We start from the raw sequence: 25,537 nt of genomic DNA, 5'->3' as shown, positions 1-25,537 counted from the left end.
CACAAGGCTGAAAGAGATGGCGTAGGGCGAATTAAAGTGTACACTGTAGTTATAAATGTGGGCAGGTTGCTAAGTACCCCAATTTTGATCACATGACCACAGGATTGTTGCAACAATCGTAACTTCAAGGACCAGCCATAACTACCATTTGTTTAGTGCCATCATAATTTCGAAGGGTCATTGAACAAATGGTGATTAAACAAGGACTATCTGTGATTGTTCTCCTCTAGGAAAGAATCATTATATATTTTAACATTTGTGAAATAATTAACATTTTCAAGCATTTATATTCCTTTCAACTATGTTCCTATTGCAAGCTAAAAGACTCATTCTTCAGCACTGACTGAATAAACATGATTACAACTATTTAAAGCTTTACAGTGGCATATTTTTCAAAAATTGTCCAAAAATATCCTATAACTATTGGTGTATAAGTATGAAATGAAAAAAATTATAGGTACCTTTGTACTTGGTACAATTTACAATGTAGTTATCTTTATAATTTTTCCCATCAGTCAAGAGAAAACAAATTTTGTTGAACTTAACAAATATTCAGATTTCTTTTCTACTCACTGATACCAAATACTTACTCTAAATAATCTACAATAATTTTTCTAAATGTTTATATACATGATTTTAAATGATATCTATATAATCCTATATTAAAAATGAAGAAAAAAAGGATTTGTATTCATATTTTCAAAATACTTTAAAGTACTAAATATATTGCCAATAATTCAAGTACCTTATCTTCATCACAGCCAGAAAGATCTAATCGACTAGAAGATACCTAAAATAACAATCATAACAAATTTTAATCTAATGAATGCTATCAACTTGCTAAGAAGTTACAGTACGTTCCAGGGCTATCTACCACTAAGTTTTGACACATTTGTACATGATACCAACATCCATAGCAAACAAATCTTAATCTACAATTTATCATATATTTATGATTGATTTTTCTAAATGCACTTTTTGGTGTGTCTACCAAATAGTTCTTGAATTTATTAAAAATATAACTGAGATTTCCAAATGTCTTTTTAAAACATTTACTCAACTGACATGGACAACCACTGAAAGAAAGATTGTAGGTGGCTTAGAAAGCAATTTATTTTAGAGGTAGGGGGAGGGAAATTTCCTACTACTTATCTTAAACCATTTTTCCATTCCATAACTTAATCTGGATATTAGCAGGACCACCTTTCTACCCAATGCCCATCCTATAAGAACAAGCAAAGTTAATATATACAAGTGCCTTCAACTAAACAACATGTTATGGGCCCAGGAGGTACGCTTGCCCTCTGAATCAGCACTTTCCCTATGATCTGTATCCCAACTCTGTTGTAATTCAGAAAGGCTTCAAAAAAAGCTGGCAGATACCGGATGGGGGCAGTTGGTGGACCAGCTGGATGAGATATAACTGAAGTTTCTGTCTTTCTTGTGCATAGATGCTTTATCTTTCTTATTCTTGTTATTAGAATGTACTTTTAACCTCTGTAGGCCACCTTGAGTTGCTTTGTGATTGGGCAGACTTAAAAACTGAGTAAATAAATAAAAATGCCCCAAATAAAATTGTAGATTGCCCCAAACAACTAGCGGAAATCTACTAATTTTACATTTCCGGAAATGCCCATTTATTACACAATGTGGATTTATACACATTTGACTACAACATTAGCATTTACAGTAATACAGGAATGCAACATTTTAGAAGATTATCTTACATTATGAACATTTGGTGTGCTAATACTCCTTTGTAGGTGTCGAGTCTTAGCCGAAAGAGTTTCTTTAACTGTGACTGCCTGTGTTAAAATAAAAGGAACATGATGAACTCTACTTCCTTTAATAGAGCTAGGCAATTAACAAGCAATATTGTATGTTTATGTATCTATTTAGAAACAAGTCTCCATTCTCAGTATATATAAATATTGCAACTTAAATCACATTTCAGAATAAATAAGAGCTACATTTATTTATACGCATGCTCTTTCTTTGCTTAATTCAATGATAACCATCTTTATTATCTCAAGGATCAGTCATAACTTTATAAATGTATTTCAAAAGTAATTCCCATCCACCGAATTCCAGAATAACGACAACATTAAGGAAACATTTGGGATGTGAAGTGCTTCAGATCAGATGCAGGAGCAATGCTTTGGAGGGCTCATGGGTAGGCATGCCACACCTGTCGACACCTCTTTCAAGAAAACCATATCCTATCCTGGTTCACATGGTAGCCATTCACTCCCATGAAAAGGCATTCTTAAGTAAGGAGGCACCAAAGCATGCCCTGGCCTGTCTCAAATACAAGTGCTTCTTTACCTTAAACCCTTGACCTTTCCTGATTCAGATTCAAATACGCCTCATACCTAAAAACTAAATGCAATAAGCCTAAAGCTTTTTTCCTATTCACCTGTCTCAGACGTTCAAGACTCAAAATATTCTCCACTTGTAATACCCCACGTATATATTTTTCAATGTATGTTTCACCATCAGAGGTACCCTCATTTTCATTTCTGGCTGCCATCAGAGCTAGAGTCTCTCGATCCTCAATTTCTTCTGTGGCCTAAAAAATTAAATTTTAGATTTAATGCAGGATTGCAATTTTAGATTTAATGCAATTCTGTCTGCGACAAGATTCATGTCAGAATGACTTAATATGAAAAACAAACGGTATTCTGCTTTCTTGATAGGAGCACAGTTGTATTTACCTTTGGTATGTTGGATACTATTTCATAGGTCACACCACAAGCATACCATATATTTTTTAGAGATATTCTTCGTTTGAGACTTTGTGTAAAACTCTAGGAAAAAAAGTAAACAATAAGTGAGCCAATTCTTTAAACTAGTGTATCAAATATATATTGAATATATATATACTACTTCAGGCACAGCACATATATGAACTTTTAGAAAAAGTATGGGTTTTTTTTCATATGGTTCAATACACATCTATCATTTAAGTCCACGTGAAATTCTTTCAAACTGCAAAACTAAATGGGAATGTATCTAGTAAGTGGTAGAACATAAAACGGTTAAGCGTGATACTAAAGCCCTTTTGAACTTTTCAAGGATGGACGAGATTTAACTATAATGTCAAAAATGCATGATGGGAAATGGCCATCATCATTTTGTGTGTTTCCAGTATCAGATGTATTTGGCCTTTTATCTCTCTGACATAGCTGCAAGTTCTAAAATTATTGCATCCTAGATATAGGAACTGTTCAAATTACTAATGCAAATGAAAAGCAAATCTTGTGTGCAAAAATACTCTCATAGAGACTACCTACTGTATAAAGGTAGTCCTTGACTTACAGCCATATGTTTAGTGACCGTTTGAAGTTACAACGGCACTGAAAAAAAGTGACATGAACGCTTTTCAGACTTACAACTGTTGCAGCTTCCTCAAGGTCACGTGTTCAAAATCTGGACACTTGGCAAGTGGTTTATGATGGTTGCAATGTCCCAGGATCTTATGATGACATTTTGTGACCTTCTGACAAGGAAAGTCAATGCAGAAACCAGATTCACTTAACAACATGTTGCTAACTTAACATCTGCAGTGACTCCCTTAAAAACTGTGGCAATAAAAGTTGTAAAATGGGCCCAAACTCATTTAACAAGTGTCTAGCTTAGCAACAGATGTTTGGGGCTCAATTGAGGTGGTAAATTGAGGACTACCTATTCTTTGTTCAATTATAAAATTACTAAAGCAGTGAAATATAATACTGAGGTTTGCTCGGTGATATTTACTTTTGACTGGGAAAGATTGAGGGCAATAGAAGAAGGGGACGACAGAGAATGAGATGGCTGGATGGAGTCACTGAAGCAGTAGGTGTGAATTTAAATGGACTCCAGAAGATGGTAGAGGACAGGAAGACCTGGAGGAATGTTGTCCATGGGGTCGCGATGGGTCGGACACGACTTCGCAATTAACAACAACAACAACAACAATTTACTTTTGAATTAAATTACAGATGGAAATGGAAGAATACTGAACAGATCTGCTTCCCATCTTCTAACTTTACTATATCTCATTTTTCTTTCAACTGCTAAAGTAATAAAATGGAAAAAAAAATATGAGCAAAACAGAATGTATGGAAAGATCTAGGGAATATAAGACACCACGTACCTGCTTATTATAAATATTAGCAGCAATCCGTTTACGTAATACCAGTTCCATTGCAGCAGGATGGCTGAGTTGGACTGTAATCTTGAGAATCAAATATATTCTCTCATTTTGAGGTGTTACCCTATTTAGGTGGACTGAATCATGTACAGAAGAGTCCCAGGCTGCAGTGGCTGAAATCTAAATGGATAGTTTGGTTGAAGGTGAAATAGAAAACTCACCTCACCTCGATGAGGATCCAAAGTGTAAAGATATATTTTCTTGAAGAAAATTATTTATCCTAGATAATGAAGTGTACATTGAGACACGTAACAGAAGTCTAAAGCAATACCCCCCCATTACCTCTTAAAGTTGAGAGGTGGCTGGTGCTAGAATTCATAATTATGCTTCTAACAATTGCCATTCTAAGACCACTTCTATCAACACAGGCAAACTACTTGTATATAAAATGAGAGCTAATCCTACTCCCTTCTAAAACTGATATCTAGTCTAACAACAAAGCTGTTGGATAAGAGAGCCCCAAGGACCCGCAGTTCAACCCTAAACTACAAATATTCTCTTGTTTTGTTGACCTAAATGCTTTCATGTTTACCATTTCTTCATTGAAAAGTCTGGGAGGAGCAACTTAGTTTTAGGATATCCTATTCTACCATAAGGAAAAATCTCTTTTTTGTATTTTTACATATGTAAAATAGGTATGTAAGTATACAAGAAAAATATGCTATCGCATTTCTTATTTAATTTAAGGTAATACAAATCCATTTGGATTACAGTGAAGCTCTAACTAATGCAGCTCTCCTGAATTTGGTGTCCTCTTATTAGAACTACCACTCCCAGAATTCCCAACTATTGGCCATAATATCTATAAATTTGAAGAGTTATAGTTCGAACATATCTAGCTAACAGAATATTAATGAAGTTTAGTCTACTACATCTTATTTTTCATAGCAGTCAATAAGATGCTCAAGAACTGAAAGTGAGTTCATTGGTATTTTGATGCAAATTAGTTGGGGAATTATAACAACTACTAATTTAATATTTATTTATTCATTCAACAAAAGGGCTACAATAATAGGAGTTAAAAAACCTAGAGGCTACTCTATAAACATCTATATGTTAAATTTTATTCTTGAGGAATAAGTCTAAACAAAACACAAATTATTCAGCAAAGAAAATGCAAGAAATAAGTATTAAAGATTTGAATGAAATAATATTAATCATATAACAGACCACTAGTAATAGAACCAGAATAACCATAAATCTACTTACCTCATCCTTACTCTGCTTTATTATTGGCAAATAAAAAAACTGGCTTCCATGCTCCTTTGGTAGTATTGAGTTCACTCCAGATGCATGTGGACCTATAAGCTGTTCATTGGCACTAAGGTCATCAGCTACCAACAAAGGAAATGAAATTACAATTAAGGCAGGACTAGCTTTAAATTCTACCCAGGACCATGTGAGTAGAACTGTAACAACAAACAAAAAATAAATCCTAAATACAAATTACACTGCTGAGAAATAGATTTTTGTTTTATTGGCAATCAATATCAATCACTGGATTCTTAAATGAGGATAATTACTGATAGGGGGTTATTCAAGTGATTTTAAGTGCAATCAAAATTTACCACAATACTTGATAAAACTTTATTCAAATGTCTACAATATCCTTCCAATTTTCATCTCTAAGTTGCAATTAAATACAGCAAAATATATGCCTTCAACAACAGCCAGCTTCTTACTTAATTTATCACCCACCATTATGAACAAACTGAAAACCTACACACAATTTTTGAATAGATTTTGGCTTTTTAAATTGTTATGTTCCATAAGCTCCTTTTTTCATTTATGAGACTTACCATAGTTTATTATGGTAGTATGGTACTATGCACTGCCTCAGCAGAAACAACATCTAGATGACCTATATTTTTATTAAGATCACTAAGGGAATTTTGTTGCCCAAGACTGGATTGTCCTCAACACATTCAACAATCCAATGATGTATTTGCCAAAAGTCACTTGAGGTCCAAGGTGCAACTGAAAACTATTTTCCATGCAGTACTAAACTGTATCATGAATATCCACAGCTCTATATCATGAATACCAAACTGGAACTTACCATTTAAATCAAGAAAAAGTACAGAGACATGTGTTTCCATTCCAGGAGGTGGGACCCTAATAACAAAGAAATATATCAATCAATAGATTGAATCATAATTTGGAGAGATATTTTAATGGCAAAATAAAGGTCTCCTGGGTTTGAAAGTGGCAATGAGGGCATCCTTGGACCCAATACTTTTTGGTAACTATCATCCAGTCTCCAATCTTCCCTACTTGGACAAGGTTGTCAGTCTGCAGATGTAATAGTATATGGCAGGGGTAGGCAACCTTGGCTCTTTTATGACTCGTGGACTTCAACTCCCAGAATTCCTGAGCCAGCATGGCTGACTCAGGAATTCTGGGAGTTGAAGTCCACGAGTCATAAAAGAGCCAAGGTTGCCTACCCCTGGTATATGGGAATGACCTTGGGAGATGGGTGAAGAGATGCTGCCTAGGGAACCAGTAGATAAGAGCAGGCATAGCATAGTGGAGCGAACAAGAGGCACAGAAGGGATCCTTCCTAGGTTCTTGGGCTGTAAATGTGATGGTGGGACAAATATAATTTCAGACATACAAAGTTCTGTTAATATAGCTTTATGATAAAGCAGAATTCACTTATTTGCTCGTGTTTCCTGTCTGGTCTACCCGGTAAAGCTAGCATCAGCTGTGGAAAACCCTGGAGGAAACAGATTATCTAGACCTGTTTCAGACAGGTTTCAGGCCAGGAGATAGTACTGAGGCAGTTTTAGTCACACTTGTTAATGATCTGTGGCAGAGGCTAGATGGTGATTCTGTATCCATCCTGGTGCTTCTTGATCTCTTGGCTGCTTTTGATACTGTTGACCACAGTATCTTTCTGAGGTGATTCTCCTGACCTTAGAACAGTAAAATATCTCTAACTTTAGGTACTCACTAGAACTTTTTCTTGGAATAAATGCACTGAATAGGTTAAATCCTGACAATATCTTGATGCCAAACTATTTAAAGTTGTGGATTAAAGCCAGCACTCTGAAAGGCAATTAGACACCTTGGGCCACCAATTCAGGGCATGCAGCATTGATTTAATATTTCTGGTGACTAGTGCTGGCTAATTTGTGGCCTAATCTAAGATTTCACAATAATTGTGGCACTTCAGATGAGATTTGACAAGTTCATCAGATTTCAGCAACATTCTCAGGAGTTACACAGGTGCCCCCCACCATTGATTTAGGTAATAAGCCATTAATGCCTCAAACCTGACATTCCACTTCTAATTCTTCCCCCCCCCCCACTTCTTCCTCTAAATTCATCACAACAGCCTTAAATTCTAATAGCTTTGGAAATCATGATCTTTAGATCCATATAAGACTATTTAGACAATGCAGTAAGACTTTCTTTAACAGTTAACAAAGAATATATTTTTGCATTCATCAATGCTCTATGCAGAAACTGCTATCATCTTGAATTCCTCGATGAAAGACAGAGCAGAAATCAAATAATCTGGATGAGTCTATTACAGTTTGGAAACAAATTAAAGTCTCACCCAAAAGACACCCCCTCTTTCTATTGTATCACGTAACAACAAGGCTGTATAATAGGTTGGACTGAGAGGGTGCAATTAACCAAAGCCATTCAGGACTGAAATTCCCAACTCCTAGTCCAACACCTTACACCACACTGGCCTGAATGTCAGTGTATAATAAATCTAAATTTATAACTACTCTACTAAACTGGTGAAGGAGGAATGAATTAAATATATTAAATTAATTAATTTAAATATAAATTTTATTTCTCCCAAATTTCTATTGCAATCAGACTTGGAAAAATTATTCCAAATATAAGTATTAAAAAAACTTTACCATGCCTAACTGCACCACTAGAAAACAGAGGGGAGAAAAAGAGATTAAGTGAATTATTCTTTATTATACGATGATATATTACCCTACTGTAATTGGGTTCCTTCTCTTTGTGTTTGTATTACTTTATGTTGCGAACTTTTCTCAGAGCATCAGCTTGATGTGATATGAAATTTAACATTAATCCCACACGTATTGTAACACAACAACCTCCTATCCCCGCATTTCGATACTCATATGAATTTATTTTACACTGAATGTGCAATGCGATGCAGTGATTCTCTCCACCTACCAGTTTGCAGGAGCACCTGGAATACCACTGTTTGGTGCTGGGACCAGCACAGCATTTCTCTCTTCTGTGAGTCCCACCCATTGTTCTACAAGCCTGGCTTCTCTTTCTATGTCATCATCTGTTTTCTCTATAAGGCAAAGTAATATATGGAGAAGGCAAGAGACAGCACATCAGAGGCAAAATTCTTAAGATACAATATATTTTGTTCAATATTGTGAGGAAGCATGGCGAATTATTTTTAAATTAACAACGGACAAAAATCAGCTCTAATACGGCTCATGAGAGGGTACAAAGAAAGGCAACTAAGATGATTAGGGAGCTGGAGGATAAAACAATGAAGAAGGGTTGCAGGAATTTGGTATGTCTGCTCTAGTGAAAAGAAGGTCTAGGGGTGACATGATACCATGTCCCAATATTTTAGGGACTGTCGCAAAGAAGAGGGTGTCAACTTATTTTCCAAAGCATCAGAAGGCAAATCAAGAAACAATGGATAAAAACTAACCAAGGAGAGAAGCAACCTAGAATTAAGGAGAAATTTCCTGACAATGAGAACAATCAACCAGTGAAATGGCTTGCCTTCAGAAGTTGTGGGTGCTCCATCAATGGAGGCTTTTAAGAAGAGAATGGACATCCATTTGTCTGAAATGGTATGTTTAGACAGGGGATTGGACTAGAAGACCTCCAAGGTCCCTTCCAACTGTGATGATGAAGATGTTGTTGATGATGATGATAATGTCTGTCATCAGGGGAAAACAACTCAAGAAGCTTGGGAAATTTTGAAAAATAAGATAATAAAAGCACAGTCTAGCACAATACCAACAAAGAGGAAAAACAACAGCTCTCAAAAGAAACCAGCATGGCTTCATAAAGAACTCTCTGACAAATTGAAAGATAAAAAGGACAAGTATAGAAAGTGGAAAGAGGGGAACATAACTAAGTCAGAATATCAGCAAATAGCCCGAGCCTGCAAAGATGAAGTGAAGAAAGCCAAGGCTCAAAATGAACTAAGGCTTGCGACCAAAGTCAAAAATAACAAAAAAGCTTCTTTCAACATGTAAAAAACAAGAAAAAAGTGAAGGAAATGATTGGTCCATTAGTGGGTGGAAGTGGCAAGAAGGTGACAAGCAACAGGGAGAAAGAAGAACTATTTAACTCATTTTTTGCATCTGTCTTTACACAAAGGGAAAAAACAGACCAACCTATCAAAAATAGTGCCATAAAAAACAAAATAGAAACACAAGTTAAGATAGGCAAGAAAATGGTAAGTGAGCACCTCTCCAGCCTAGATGAGTTCAAATCACCAGGACCAGATGGATTACACCCCAGAGTTCTCAAGGAACTGGCAGATGTGATATCAGAACCACTGAACTATATTTTTCAAAGATCCTGGAGCACAGGGGAACTACAAGAGAACTGGAAAAGAGCTGATATAGTTCCCATCCTCAAAAAAGGAAAAAAAAATGTATCCAGGAAATTACAGACCTATCAGCCTGACCTCAATACCTGGGAAGATCCTGGAAAAGATAATCAAACAACGAATCAACGAACACCTAGAGGCAAACAAAGTCATTACTAAAAGCCAACATGGGTTTGTCAAAAATAGATCATGCCAGACAAATCTTATTGCATTCTTTGACCAAGTGACAAAATTAGTGGATCAGAGGAATGCTGTGGACATAATTTACTTGGACTTCAGTAAGGCATTTGATAAAGTAGATCACAACCTACTACTTGACAAGATAGAAAAATGTGGGGTAGACAGAACCACCACCAGATGGATCCGTAGCTGGCTGACCGGCCGTACTCAGCGAGTGGTCCTCAATGGAACTGCATCTATATGGAGGGAAGTGTGTAGTGGGGTGCCCCAGGGCTCTGTTCTGGGCCCAGTACTCTTCAACATCTTCATCAACGATTTGGATGAAGGGATAGATGGGGAACTCATCAAATTTGCAGACGACACCAAGCTGGCAGGAATAGCCAACACTCCAGAAGACAGGCTTAAGATACAGAAGGATCTGGACAGACTTGAACACTGGGCACTAACTAACAAAATGAAATTCAATGGTGAAAAAAGCAGGGTTCTACATTTAGGAAAGAAAAACCAAATGCACAAGTACAGCATAGGTGGCACCATGCTCAATAGTAGTAACTGTGAGAGGGACCTCGGAGTCCTAGTATACAATCACCTAAATATGAGCCAGCAGTGTGCTCCAGCTGCCAAAAAGGCCAACACAGTGCTAGGCTGCATTAACAGAGGGATAGAATCAAGATCACGTGAAGTATTAATACCACTCTTCAATGCCTTGGTAAGGCCACACTTGGAATACTGCATCCAGTTTTGGTCACCACGATGTAAAAAAGATGTTGAGACTCTAGAAAGAGTACAGAGAAGAGCAACAAAGTTGATTAGGGGACTGGAGGTTAAAACATATAAGGAACAGTTGCTAGAATTGGGTATGTCTAGTTTAACGAAGAGAAGGGCAAGGGGGGACATGATAGCAGTATTCCAATATCTCAGGGGCTACCATAAAGAAGAGGGAATTAAGCTATTTTCCAAAGCACCTGAAGACAGGACAAGAAGTAACGGGTGGAAACTAATCAAGGAGAGAAGCAAGCTAGAACCAAGGAGAAACTTCCTGACAGTGAGCACAATTAATCAGTGGAACAGCCTGCCTCCAGAAGCAGTAAATGCTCCAACACTGGAAGTTTTTAAGAAGAGACTGGACAACCATTTGTCCGAAATGGTGTAGGGTTTCCTGCCTGAGCAGGGGGTTGGACTAAATGACCTCCAAGGTCCCTTCCAACTTTACTACTATTACTATTACTGAAGTAGCTATCCAGTTTCATTTTATAATAAACTAAACAGCATCATGGTTGCCATATTAAAAGTTTTCTTTGAACTATATAATTTTCAAATATTAAAATAAATATTTGTAGGAGACCATGACAGCACTATACACTATCTGCAAACAATACAAAAGGGGGTTATAAAAGAAGCTAAGTCACAAGGCTCACAAACCTTGTTTATTATTGATTTTTTTTATTTGCTCATCTAAGTACTCCTTGCGTTTTATTAGCGCTTCTGACCACTTCTCCCTCACGCAATTCAAATCTTCCTCCTAGTGGAAAAAAGCACATAGCTGAAATGATAATATACATATTTAATTTTCTACAGCTTCAGATTTGATTGGAGAAGATTACTTAATCATTTTGATCATTGATACAGGGAAGAATAAATACTTCAGTTACAACAGTGTCACAATAAATTGCCCCAAAAGGCAAGCTCACCCAAATTACAAACAGCAGAGAGAAAGAAAAGCTAGAAAATGCAACTGATTCATAGAAATATTTCTCTATTTCAAATTCATTTTTGTAAATCTGTGATTTAAACCTAAGCAGGAAAGTAATGCAGCAGTCAACAAATTATTTAGTAGCACAAGGAAGTGCTGATTAAATCAATATAACAACCCTTAAAACTGTATCAATTCTTTCATAATTCGCTCTTACCAATGCAACTAAACCATCCCCATGCAAAATCAAAAACCATGCAGTCATGCTTTTTGACATTACAGGAATATTTCATCTGTTCCTTAGCATACATTACCAAGAAGCACTATAAGCAGCTTGAAGCACATTAGTAGCTAATTTGGGCTCATACTACTTGTGAGAGCAGCTTGGTTGTGTATTTAAACTTGGATCTATGGAATTCAAACAGGAGTAAGAGGGGTATATAATTTTTGCCTAATTTAATTTACCTTCCCATAATCTGAACCTGAAGCCACCTTCCCTTCAATCTATTTTAGAATCAGGAATGCATCTAATCACAGAGGATTGACTTGGGAAAGGTCTGCAGAAAATTATCAATATTTGCGCTGGAGAAAGGGAATGGGGTTCAGTTCTTATTACTTATAAACCCTTAAATTAGATCCGTATGGTCCTCTTTGTACATGATAGAGTCAAATCTGAGTCTCAGCATAAAGGTTTACAAGTAGTTCAAGCTAAGTGTCCGTAATAAGTCACTGTACAATCTCTATTAAACTATTTTAGAATATGTTGAAACTAATACCTGTGCTAATTTTGCTGCTTCTTAAAAGTTAAAAAATTAAAAACCTCTATTAGTTTTGAATTACAATGTATTATTTAATTCTGAAATCTGTTACAAGCTATTATTAGGAAAGAAGCATTCATTGATATTTTAAAAAGTTAACATATGACTAAAAATTGAATTTGCACAACATTAAATCAGAATAAAACTTAAATTCTGGATGATTACTGAATTTAAAAATCTAATAGGATTTTGTATGAAATTAAAAATGCAGACATTCATACATTAAAAAAGATTTCAACTTTGTGCAAGAATTATTCTGTTAAGTAATTCACTTAATCTGAGTTGTATTAGAGATTGTTGAGAATATTGTTCAGTTGTGTTGGTTAGGTTATATATGTACAAAAATTTCTAAGGCAAGCATTTTACTTATAACATTCATGTTTTTTATCTCTTAAAAGAAGCACCTATTATCCTTTGATCTACTGCATTTATTTTATATGCTGTTTTATTGTTCTAATGATTTTGCAAGTCATTAAGAGAATTTTTAACACAACAATTAACTAAATGCATTTTCAATCAACAAATACTGCGTATGGCATATTGATAGTTATAGATGTCAAGCGCAACAATATAATTTACGGTCAAATTTAATCTAAATAATTGAAAAGATCTTTAAAGCCAGAGTACTTCAAAAGCGAGCACTGTTTGTGCTAATATTCTACAAATGCTTTGGTAACAATTAGCATTAGCTGTGCCCCATGCCGTGTGATTTAATAGCAACAGCAGCAATACCTGATAACTATCCATATCACCATCATCATCATCTCCTTTCTGATGGAAAAAAATAAGCTTTATAAACACTTAGAACATGCATTATTGGTAACACACCTCAACAAATGCAAGATACATGCAATACAGATTTTGAAAACCCCCATCAAATTAGCCTCAGTAGTCGACTAACAATGCTCAAGGAAGCAATCAAATGTCTCTCTTACATACACAATAAGGTTATGGGAGCTCAGGCTTCTTTACCAGGGACTCCCGATCTTGCCAACTTTCAGATGTATGGACTTCAACTCTCAGAATTTCCCAGCCAATCAGCTATGCTGGCTGGGGAGTTCTGGGAATTGAAGTCCACATCTTTTAAAGAAGCCTGAGGTTCCATAACTTTATTGTGTATGTAAGAGAGTCGGGAATTCCCAAAAGGCTGGGATTTCCTTTTCTATGCTGCTGTGATGCAATTTGTCAGTTACACTTTCTCAAGGGAAATAAACACTACAAAGGAGAGTTTCTTGGATTACATAAACTGAAAATCGCAGTTCAACAATTTTGAAGTCATGTTTGAAGGGAGAAGAGCACATCTGTTCTTTGATTACCCAAAGACTGTGCTCAGTTTGGCGTACTATGGGATAGCATGTGCAATTAAAGGGAAGTAGTATTACTGCTCTGAGAAACTCATCAAAGAAAGATGGGTTAAAAGATTGTAAGCTATATTTAATTATTGGAAAAGTAGAATGATTTATTTGTTTCATGTATCGTTGATTTTTCTTCTAAGGAGCGTTCGGTGGCACAAATGTGCCTTCATCCTTTTTATCCTGATAACTGCTCTGTAGGATTAGTTAAGACTTTTATTCATGCTATCCAAAACTTAATTTGCATTTTTCAGATAGTGCTCTCTCTTAACTCAAATATAGAATCAATTACTCCCATTTATTAGGGTTAAAAACCTGTTACACCTATTATACCAATTACATATTAAGGGGAGAATAATGGAAGATAAATGGCTGCCAGTTACAGTACCATTTTCTTTCCCTGGAAATACATTACAAATTTCTGTATGTAGAATGTCACGTAAGCAACTATCAGTGGCTAGCCCAAAGTTCAAATAGTAAACAATCTATACTGATCTTTGGGCTTGTGTTATCTTTTTCTAAACATAAAAGGTGAAGAGAAAATGATTCCACTTTGATTGTTCTTATGAAACAGACCAATACCAAATGATAGTTTTATCTTTTTAGTGTAGCACCTACCATACTTCAGCATTTGCACATAATAGAGAGCTATAGTTCATCATTAAGTAAAAATGAAAATGTTTAAGTTTTTTCCACTTATATCTGAGAAAGAAGCAAATATATATGCCTATGGTATTCAGTAAGGGGAGATACATGTACCCATAGTGTTAATGTGATTTTTTGAAAAAAGAAATAATAAATTATAGTTTATTTCAGAATAGGTAACCTGGTTCTTTTCTAAGAGCTTGGAGATAAATTTTCAAAAGTCCCAACCAGTCTGTCCTATGGCCTGAAAGTTTTAGCTCAAAATAGCTACAAATCACCAAGTTATTTAAATGGGAAACAGAAATCATCCACACCACTGACATTTGAGATACATGACAGAGAGAAAGGGAGGGAGGAAGAGAATAAGAATATTAAAAACTCGTAACTTTACTTTTGCTGGCACATATATTCCTTCCATACTACTCAGGACATGTCTATTTATCATTCCGTATCTCCCAATACTGGTAATCTTTGACTTACAACAGTTCATTTAGTGACTGTTCAAAGTTGTATCAATGAAAAAAGTGACTTATGATCATTTTTCACACTTACAACCATTGCAGCATCCCGATGATCATATGATCAAAATTCAAATGCTTGGCAACTGACTCATATTTATGACAGCTTCAGTGTCCAAGGATCATGTGATGACCTTTTGCAACTTTCTGACAAGCAAAGTCAGTAGGGCAAGCAGATTTTCTTAACCACCATGTTATTAATTTAATAACTGCAGTGATTCACTTAACAACTGTGGCAAGAAAGGTCATAAAATGGGGCAAAATTCATTTAACAAGTATCTCGCTTAGCAACAGAAATTTTGGGCTTGGTTGTGGTCCTAAATCGAGGACTAACTATAAAGAACTGATGATCTTATAATGATCTGAAGGTCACAAGAGAGTCAGAAAGAAGTAGCGTACATGGAACTCATTCTAACACTGATGCAACGGTACATTTATGCAGGGCTTTTTTTCTCATAGAACGCCCAAAACGGAGTTCTGGCACCTTTTTTGGATGGAATCTTGTAGGATAGGCAAGGCGGGCTGTATGACGTGTGTGAGTTCCGGCAGCTTTTTTTTTTTTTTTTAGAATTCATTGTTGTACATCAGAATTCATTTACGCTACGTTATACGCTACAATTAAAAGGCTAAATTTGTATCATCCTTTAATATTTTAACATTTAAAAGGCCTACCTGGTAACTGTCTAAGCCCCGTTGCAGTTTGGTTGATCTGGCAGTCACACAGCCAATGGAAATGGACAGAATAGCTTCAACCATAAGTGGCAATGTTCCCGAGTGTTGCACTGGTTTAACTACCACCTGAACTCTACGAGAATGACCCTGCACAGTTAAAAAAAAAAAAGGGAGAGTGGAAGTAATATAAAAATATACTAATGCACTAGCATTATTTTTTAAGAGGAGAAAATCCCATCCACCCTACCTGTCTAAGTTGGAAAATTCCTCCTGTGTTTACATCTTTTGCCTGGTGAAGCTCCACAGCTGCATAATCACCAATTTCATTTAGTTCTTGAATTGAAACCCACATTTCTATTCGACGTGTTACTTCATTCCACCTGAAAACAATTTAAAAAAATCAATAAATATGCTTTTCGGAAGGCCCAGAATAACTCATTCCTGTTGAAGATTCAAGAATAATGTAATACCTGTCTCTCAAGGTCCTAGATTTTGCATGAAGAGAATCTACCTCCCATATGGAGGTTCCGTTTCCAGCACATCTGTGACCCCAGACCTCAATAGCAAGAGCTCCGTCCGCAATGAACTCCAGAAATTCCTCTGTTACATTCACCATATAATCCTAAAAAAAATGGGAACATTTACCACAGAAAACATAATGTATGCCCTGTATGGTCGGTAATGAAGAAATTCATCAAATTCCCAGACTCAAAATGGATTGCAAATATAGAGAAAAATACAGCTAAACTGACAGATCGTTCCATGAATCAATTCATCTGCACCAACATGCTGTACCACGCAGATTCCAGGATATAGTTAACAGATTTCTATTTTATAACAATAGAATGCTTTCAGAAATAATCAAAAACCAGTTTTTATAGTGGTGGATACAATATATTTTGTATTCAAACCTGTATCGCAGCATGGCAAAGCTAAACTTGAAATGATTGCTATCATCTCTCCCCCAATAAACTTTAATTTTTAAGTTACAAGATTACTTAGTTATCTTTTTAATTATATTATTGTAAGATTAATTATATAACAATGTGCAATTTTTTCCTGCTTTTAATGATTACGTGTTTTTCGTTGGTTCTGTTGGTTTTAGCTAAAAGTTTGGTTCATGTGTTTGTGCCTTTGACTCAGTGTTGATTCTGGCCAGACTGTACTAACCATCCCTGCCTTTATCTTGTCAAAATATTTGGAAGTGGTTTGCCACTGCTTTCTTCCTAGGGCTGAGAGGGAGCATGCGGTCCAAGAACCCTCAATTGGTTTCATACTGAGGTAGGAATAGGATGTCCTCCTGTTTTATAGCAGGCTGCTACACCAAATTAGCTCCCTTCACCAATTACTTTATATTAATTACATATGTTTAAAACTAACTGAAAAGTGAGAAAAGCTGTTTTGAACAGTAGATGTAAATCCAATCAATAAATTGGATTCATGGTTATCCTCGGATACCAACTATTCAAAAGAAAATGGCTTACTTTTTCTCTCTCACCAGACTCTTTTAAGAACTTCCTTTTTCCACTGGTTTTCTCTGAAGTTTAAATTATCCTACAATTAGTCCTCGACCTATGACCATTCATTTAGCAACCATTCGAAGTCAGGATGGCACTCAGAGTTATAGCTATCCCAGCACCCTTGTGGTTATGATATTGCGACCTGGGTGCTTGGCAACCTGTTTCCACTTACGACCAGTCACAGCGCCCTTGCAACCTTCCCTGCTGGTTCCCCAGAAAATTAATTGGAAAGCTGGCAGGAAAGGTCAGAAATCTCAGGGATAAGTCTTCCCCACCTGGGCATCCTCCCCACCACCTCTCTGTGTTTGTGCTGCACTCACTCACCCCTCTGCACCTTCCCTAACATGCACCTCCCTCGCCTCGCCTAACAACCATGGGATTCAATTAATGATGGCAACCAGGACTGCAGAGATTGCTGTTGCTAAGCAATGTGATTGTGCTTTACAACCTCATTGCTTAATGATGGAAATTCCCATCCAAAATGCTGTTGTAAGCCAAGAATTACCTGTAAGAATTCTACCAGAAGCAGGATACATAATGTCTCTCTTTGATATATGTAATAGCTTATAGTTTATGGTGGTTTAATAAAATCCACAATTGTTTAAATATCTAGATGCCTGCCTAGCGAAATACATAGAATCAGCCCCAAAAGTGTATTACTAACTTCAGATAGGCAGACAAATGAACTATTCTCTGAAATAATTTCTTTTTGCATAGACATCTCTTAAAACCAGCACAAAGAACCCTCCATCTTAAAAACAAAAGTAAATATGTTGCTAAAGCAATGCTCATTGTGTGTACTTGTTTTTGAGGTATCTATGAATTACTCTTAGTTTGATGTAGACAAATGAACTGGGCTTGCAAATAGATACTAAATAATTTGCATACATGTTTTTCATATGAATAAATATTGAGGCTTTTTGCATTTACAAAAATGGATTAACCCAAATCCCTTTACCCCACAGTGTATATGCAATACACAAGTCAAAAACATAAACATGATAGTCTAAAGAAAAACAAATAATTACCCTACAATGAGAGAAAGTCACTGTAAATTGGACATCTTTGCCCAGAGGTGAAGGCACATCTGGATCTACAACTGGTGCTGCAACGGTTGGTTCACACTGATCCCAGAAGGTATATTGACAAAAGACAAAGTTTGAAAGATTCAGTGGTAGTCCTGTTGCTTCTTTAATTTTTACCTGGACAATGATGAAATGTAAATTGAATAAACCAAAATATTTATGTTTCTAAACAAGTATTTAGTTACAAAAATGCAGAAATATGCCTCAGATGGAAAAAAAATGTATCTTTTAATTAGCACAGCTCTACAATTTTGATTCCAAAGTTTCTTCTGGTACTTCCAAAGGTACTTATGACCCATTAGGATTCAGACATGACCCTTCCCTGCAAATTATTAAAGCATTTTTCTGGATCTTTGAAAGAGCTGCAGAAAAGTGCTATGTTTGTGCTCCAAAACACTTTTTGAAACTGAATCCAAATTGTTGCATGAACCTGAGTTAGAGAGAAAGACAGAAAAGGCAGGGAAGGTATGTGTAACATTTTGAAAGGGTCAACTGCCTACATGTCAATCAAAAAATGATCCCTAAAGCAAATGGACTCCTTACATCTCTCAAATTGGTGTTTTGTTTTGTTTTAACTCACAGAACATCTCCAACAGAAAGAAATCAAAACTCATGTAAGAATAGGATTGGGAATTATTTCCAAGCAAGGAGCTGAACTTGAGTTCAACCGAGAGAAAGATACTAGAACAGTGGTTCTCAACCTTTCTAATGTCGTGACCCCATAAAACAGTTCCCCATGTTGTGGTGACCCCCAAGTGGGTGTGGCCACCAATAAGAGGGAGTAGGACAGCTAGGGAAAAGGGAAAAAAATGGTGGACTGCGTTGTTTGGCGACCCCCGTGAAATGGTCGTTTGACCCCAAATGGGGTCCCGACCCACAGGTTGAGAACCACTGTACTAGAAGCTGCATGCCAGCAGAAGGTAAGGCAACCATGAATATTCCTTCTGTTAATACTTGCATATTCACTCACAAACACATCTTTCCAGCCCTAATTTCTTATTTGCTCAGGCAAAGCAGCTGAGGAATTTTTTCTCCTGCCCAGTTCTGAGCTGGACTTCTTTTTACAGTTCAGGGCCACAAAAGACAACTTATTTTTCAACCTTTTCTAAATGATGGCAGAGAGAAAAGAATTTTGTTTCCATCCCACCCACTTGATTACAAAGCAGAGAAAGCTTTTTTTCCTTCTATTTCAGTGCTCTGGTTGGGGGTAGGACCTAAGGAATTATGCATCCTGAACATGAGTCTCTCGCCTACCCAAAGCTTCATTTTGTCTCTAGTCTTCAGTACAGAATACAATTGATCTATTCTTAAAGGAACCCAATCTGAAAACTTATTATTAACAACTTCCATATAACTGGCAGCTAGCTGAACATAACTAGAATACAGATTTAACCCTAGAAAATGTAACTGTGGAAGAACAGTACTTTCTAGAGCATAAATGCGGAAGGAGCCACTCTGTCTTTGGGAAGCAAGCATTCCAAGAGAAAGGAAACCACACAAGGCTTGCTTCCAAGGCCCCGCTCCACCTATTTCCTATAGGGTTGGAATCCTTTCTGTGTCCTTTCTGTGTTGCTGTAGGCAGCAGGCAAAATCTAATTAGAAATCTCAATCTAAGTTCTAATTAGACCCAAGCCATCTTAAATTGAAGATGCTCCTTCAAAATGGGCCTATTTTGGAATCAGACCAGGATCAACAGCTTTTAGATTTTGTTGGGAATTAAAACTCTATTTGTTTCTTCCTATCCAGTCCCACACAAACCCTAGTTACTACATCAAGTCTTTTGACACCATCACCTGCTAAGCCTAGCTGAAGACATATACCTGGTAACATCAGCATATTAATGATATACAGCTCTGAATTGCCTGACAACCTTTCCTAGTGGCTTCATGTATCACATGTATGTTTTATATTGTTGGTTAACTGAAGCTCTAAATATTGACAGAAAACAATTTCCTATTGCAACATTCTAAAATGTGTAATTACCCAATTGTATTTTTTTAAAACATCTACCCCCTAAAAAACATTGGGACATCGATGATGGATCCCTTACCCTGCATGTGAGTTTTTTTGGTCTGTGAATAATTTCTCCATTATTATCCATGATTTCTAAGCTTCCACTTTCACTAGAGTTTTCAGAAGAATCATCTCCTTCCATAACACGTTCTGGGACAGCACCAGTGACACGCATGACTTCAACATGCAGACGTCCTACCACCTGTGTTAAAAAAACCAATAACTTAAGATGTTAAAGAAGTCCCTAATATTTAATATCAATAATGCAGATGATATACATATATATTTCATATATGTAATTTATATCATACAACTGTATCTTCAGCAACTAAATAAAGAAAAATACATATATAATATTTTCAAGTCTGACATACTAGTCTTCTTAATCAATATTGATAATAAAATTATACTACAAAGATTTATATGTGCGATGGTATGTAGAAATGACTTTGGAAAACAGGAGGAAGACCCACATACCCTCGCAGTATGTAATTGTACATCTAATTTCAGTGTACTTAAACCTATTATTAATTTACGTATTCTGAAAGAAATACTTTTGAAAATCCTTTTGTATAGATACCATTCTTTCATTGACATGGCTTTTAAATTAAGCATACTAGAACTCAGTGTGGAGAAACTATTTGTCACCATATGAAATTTAGTTGTTCTCCATATGGTCCACAGATGTCCTGCTTATTTGTGGATATTAGTGGATGATTTTTCTTTTCCTCAGGCTTTCACTCCACAGATCAACAATGTAATGTGTCTGGCATTTTTTCCTTTAAGCCACATCCTTTGCCTTTTCTAACACTTTGCTAATACAGACTGCAAACAGCACCACCACCAAATAAACAAAGAGAAAAACAGAAACACAGCAGATGGCAATTCCAACTGTGCTATACATAACATCAGCCATTATTTTCAATTCATTCAGTTACTCAGGCAGTCATTCACAGGCTGCCTATCTCATATAATGATTCCGGGTGGCTTACAACAATCAACAAAACAAAGACACAAACCCAAGTACCCTCTTCCCTAGACACCAGACCAAACAAGCCTCCCAGCTCAACCCCCCCATCCTAGCTCAATGCTAGGGGGAAGAGCCAAGTCTTCAAGGCCCCTCAGAAAGCCAAAAGGAGAGGAATATACATGTAAAACAAAAATACTCATTTCACAAACAAAGTGCAATATTTATTATGGATTAAGCCTTACCTCCCCTTGTTGGCTAATTATTGGTACTGCATACTGAAGCTTAACATCACAGAAAAGGCACTCCAAAAAGACATTTGCTACGCCAATTAAATTGTGATTTTCTTGGGCTTCATAGAAAGGGTCACCTCTTTTTCCTGTGAGTCTTTTCATCTATTTTTTTAAAAGAAGATACAAATTTCAAAAGCATAAAGTGTTTATCAAAATGATTCAACATGGAAATGATGAGCTATATTTTGGAATATATATCATTTATCATAAATAATTACACTATTATTTTCATTTTTATTATTGTAATAATTCTATTACGTATCACAGCAGAAACATAACAGTTATTTGCACTAAAAAGTTACATCAGTTAAAAAAAAAACATTTTGAGGACCAACAGTTTATTTATCTTTAAAACAGAAATAATGAGGACTTCAAACAATCTCTATTATCTCTGAAATACAGGACACAAGATAGTAATTAGGATCATTTTAACTGTCAAGACAGGATAGAAATGTAAATGTAATAATAAAACATAATGATAATGCTTATTTTTTATTGTTAGGCAGGCAATGTATCCTGTAATGCTCAACAAAATCAGTGAAAGGAACTATATTACAAAGTACTAGCCATGGGTAGTATGGGTAGCATAATGAACCAAACCAGTATTGGTGAACCTCTTGGCTATGGTGTGTCAAAAATTTGGAAAATGTCTAATTAGAGTCTGCTGGAGTGTCACCCTTCCGCCTCAAAAAAAGAGAAACAATTCTCTCCTCCCACGCACTATGTAGGCCACCTGGAACAGCGGCACTTAGCAGAAATTGGGCCTGAAGTCAAGGCCTGGGCCTTGACTTCAGCTCTAGTACCACCACTCCCACTCAAAAAGGCACCTCTTGCAATTCCACAAGGCATATGAATTTTGGGGAATGGTATGATTGCCCCCCAGGATCTGCTGCATGCCGTCCCAGTAATCTCCAGGATCTGTTGCTTTCAGGAAATGTTCTCTTTCTGGTGACAGACATCTGGGCCTATCTGAAGATGTCCAGATTGCACATGGCCTTTGTTCTTGAAGAAGCTTCAGAGAAGGCTCTTCCGCAGCCTTGGTAACCTCTGAAAACCATCTGAAAGGAGGCCCCATTCTTGTGCAACTTCCAGAGTTACACAAGCCCACATTTCATTCTCACCATACCCTCCAAAAATCATGAGAATGTTGTGTGCTTTTAAAACTAGTTGTTGTTGGGTATCCCATCACTGAAAACATTTGTGGTGTATGCCACCTTTGATGCGCGTGTCATAGGTTTGCCATCACTGGATTAGAATAAACTAACATAAAAATGAATGAGGCAATGGAGTCTATAGGGGGTTTTATGAAAGCATACTTTTATACATCTGGTATTAGAAAAATGGTTAAATACCTCCTGAAATCTCTCTTTCCATTCTTGATATAACTCTCTCATATCAATTAATTTGTTTTCTAGCTTTTCAATGGTCCACACCTGAGTGCTTTTTCCTTTTCTTTTTACCTGAATAGCTGGTTCACTGACAATTGCTCCTCTCTGAATAACAAAACACAAACATTTTATTTACAGTATTTATTCAATTTGTGTACTGCCAAAATCTGCCAAGGTATTCTGGTAATGTAAAATCATGAATCAACAATGAAAACATCCTCAGTAAGAAAATAATACATTATTATTGTAATTAATATTAATTTGTTTATATTTAATCAATGTAACATTACCATAATATTACAACATTTGATAATGTAACATTAATAGTAATATTTAAAATTAATTTATGAAAACATGAAAGTTCAGTGCTTAAAATGTGTTTTAAAAAAATCTATATATCTGTATGTTTCTCAGATGCTCTCTCTATATTTCTTTCTCTTTTTATATTTGAAGGAATATATTTGAAGATCTGTTTTCAATGTTAATCACATAGAATTACTCTAGTTAAATGTAGTTTTAAGATTTCATGCATGAATACAAATCTCCTTTACTGAATGTATTGCAATCAACAAAGAATCCTTTATTTTGGCATAATCTTTCATGGTTATATCCACTTCACCGAATACATCACAGTCAGCTATTAGTTAGGGGAGACAAGCACGCAGGCAAAATATAACACCGTTTTTAAACAGTCTTTTTTGCATGACCATACTGCATGGGAAAAGCTGGCACACAAAAGCTTTTACTTCATTCTATGTTAACGTTCTATGTTCTGAGTATTCCACACATATTCATTAATGCAAGTGATCTATGCTCTCACTCTCTATACAAGACTTTATCTTATCAAATGTGAACTAATAATCACCAAGTTCTTAGTTTAATTTGGTACAACTCTGATTACCTGTGGATATTTTAGTACTTCAGTACAGTACATGTGTGAATCCCTATTTATACTGATATGTACAGGTTACAGAGACAAAAATGAAAGAAGCTGCTTATTCTTGGTGTATAACTATCCTCATTCTGTCTACTTCATGCACAAAATCAGACTCTAAATCTTAACTTGAGCACAAAATGATTGTGGACTTTTTGACATTTTACATAAAATAGTTTCTGCTAGTACATTTTCTTACCTTTCTGTTTGCATTTAAATTGGCAGCAGGGATCTGAAGTGTGACTTGATAATCTGTTAGCTTGCTCATTTCTTCAGCTAAAAAGTTAGCTTCCCTTACAAATGCATTTGCCTTAACTATTTGTTCTCTTAGTTTTGCCAAGCTTTGTCGAAATAATTCATCCCTACAAAGGAAACCAGACTTAAATATATCAAAAAATGTACGTAATTTAGAAAATCAGTTTCTGATATTAGTAGTGAGAAAACTACAACATTATTTTTTGTAAATTCTCCATGAAAAAGCATAAATTTGGTCACCAGATGTAGAGTTCTGATGAAAATTAGAATAATTATGCATCAGGAAAGCATAATAATACTAACATTAATATATGTAACATTTATAATTAAATATTCAAACAAATTCATAAATTAATCCATCTTTACAGGTGTTTTAAGAGACATTATTTATAACCAAATTATCCTGAAAGCTGGAATATAGATTATTTGATTTGTGGGACCAAATTTAAATTATGTATTATTGCCTAAAGGCTCTATGTTTTATTCTTTTACAAATAACACATGAACAAAGCTTCAAAGCAACCTATTTGTTATCTTAGTTTTGCCAAGCTTTGTCGAAATAATTCATCCCTACAAAGGAAACCAGACTTAAATATATCAAAAAATGTACGTAATTTAGAAAATCAGTTTCTGATATTAGTATTGAGAAAACTACAACATTATTTTTTGTAAATTCTCTTTATCAGAGCCTTCTGATAAAATCAAGAGCATTTTCTATTTTTAAACAAATATTTAATCTGTTTTTATTCAATGATTTCCAAGTCTCTCCAAATTATTAGGATAAAATAATTTAAATGTTAATATGTAATACTAATACCCACGTGGTACAGTAGGCCTATCCCAAAAGTGCTTTAAAAAGGCAACTGGACTTTTTCTTGGAGATGTTTCACTTCTCTTCCAAGAAGCTTCTTCAGTTTCAAGAAACATTAAGAAAGTTCAGCTGCCCTTTTAAAAGCACTTTTGGGACAACCATGACCTGAATGACTGAGAACCTCCGTAGATATACAACAGGTTTAGTTCAGCACCACTGGTTCAGCCACCATTCAAAGGTATGATGACTCTGAACAAGAGGACTTATAATTGTTCCTCACAGTTGCAGCCATCACAGCATTCCGCAGTCAGATGATTGTGATTCAGGCATTTGGCAGCCAGCTCACAATTATGATGGTCACAGCATCCTTGTGATCATGGCCATCTGTGTCATTCATTGCCAGCTTTCGATAAGCAAAGTCAATGGGGAAGCTGGCAGGAAGTTGCAAATGGTGACTACATGACTACAGGATGCTGCAATCATATGGGATTTGCCTAATGATAGCAAAGGGAACTGCTGCAACTGCTGTTGAAAATCAAATGTGGTCACAAATGTGACATCACATTTTATGACCATGTCACTTAGCGACAGAGTTGCTGATCCCAATTACCATTATT

General features: G+C 35.9%; 1 protein-coding gene across 9 annotated transcripts in view; it reads right to left on the bottom strand.

The window, feature by feature from the left end:
* KIF13A (kinesin family member 13A) overlaps positions 1 to 25,537 on the bottom strand; it is a 78,898-nt gene that overhangs the window by 14,122 nt on the left and 39,239 nt on the right. For 7 of the 9 annotated variants that reach the window (XR_005554163.1, XR_005554164.1, XM_039322613.1 and 4 more), the window contains 18 exons: positions 24,054 to 24,216; positions 22,885 to 23,025; positions 21,485 to 21,634; positions 20,310 to 20,474; positions 18,203 to 18,376; positions 16,125 to 16,276; positions 15,902 to 16,034; positions 15,655 to 15,801; positions 13,200 to 13,238; positions 11,379 to 11,478; positions 8,360 to 8,486; positions 6,252 to 6,307; positions 5,402 to 5,526; positions 4,136 to 4,312; positions 2,715 to 2,807; positions 2,417 to 2,569; positions 1,728 to 1,805; positions 746 to 790 (listed from right to left, as the gene is read on the bottom strand). Coding sequence is in view for 7 of the 9 variants with exons in the window: in XM_039322613.1 (XP_039178547.1) it covers positions 746 to 790; positions 1,728 to 1,805; positions 2,417 to 2,569; positions 2,715 to 2,807; positions 4,136 to 4,312; positions 5,402 to 5,526; positions 6,252 to 6,307; positions 8,360 to 8,486; positions 11,379 to 11,478; positions 13,200 to 13,238; positions 15,655 to 15,801; positions 15,902 to 16,034; positions 16,125 to 16,276; positions 18,203 to 18,376; positions 20,310 to 20,474; positions 21,485 to 21,634; positions 22,885 to 23,025; positions 24,054 to 24,216 (2,218 nt within the window). In the remaining 2 variants the exon portion in view is untranslated. The remainder of the gene's footprint in view (positions 1 to 745; positions 791 to 1,727; positions 1,806 to 2,416; positions 2,570 to 2,714; positions 2,808 to 4,135; positions 4,313 to 5,401; positions 5,527 to 6,251; positions 6,308 to 8,359; positions 8,487 to 11,378; positions 11,479 to 13,199; positions 13,239 to 15,654; positions 15,802 to 15,901; positions 16,035 to 16,124; positions 16,277 to 18,202; positions 18,377 to 20,309; positions 20,475 to 21,484; positions 21,635 to 22,884; positions 23,026 to 24,053; positions 24,217 to 25,537) is intronic. The other 2 variants (XM_039322615.1, XM_039322619.1) reach the window with 1 other exon arrangement.

Source organism: Crotalus tigris, unplaced genomic scaffold, assembly GCF_016545835.1.
Source record: "Crotalus tigris isolate CLP2741 ecotype Arizona unplaced genomic scaffold, ASM1654583v1 scf7180000024119.3904262, whole genome shotgun sequence".
In the NCBI taxonomy this organism is placed as follows: Eukaryota; Metazoa; Chordata; class Lepidosauria; order Squamata; family Viperidae; genus Crotalus; species Crotalus tigris.
The sequence above is the reverse complement of the archived record's forward strand: the minus strand, read 5'-3'. Positions and strand labels throughout refer to the sequence as shown.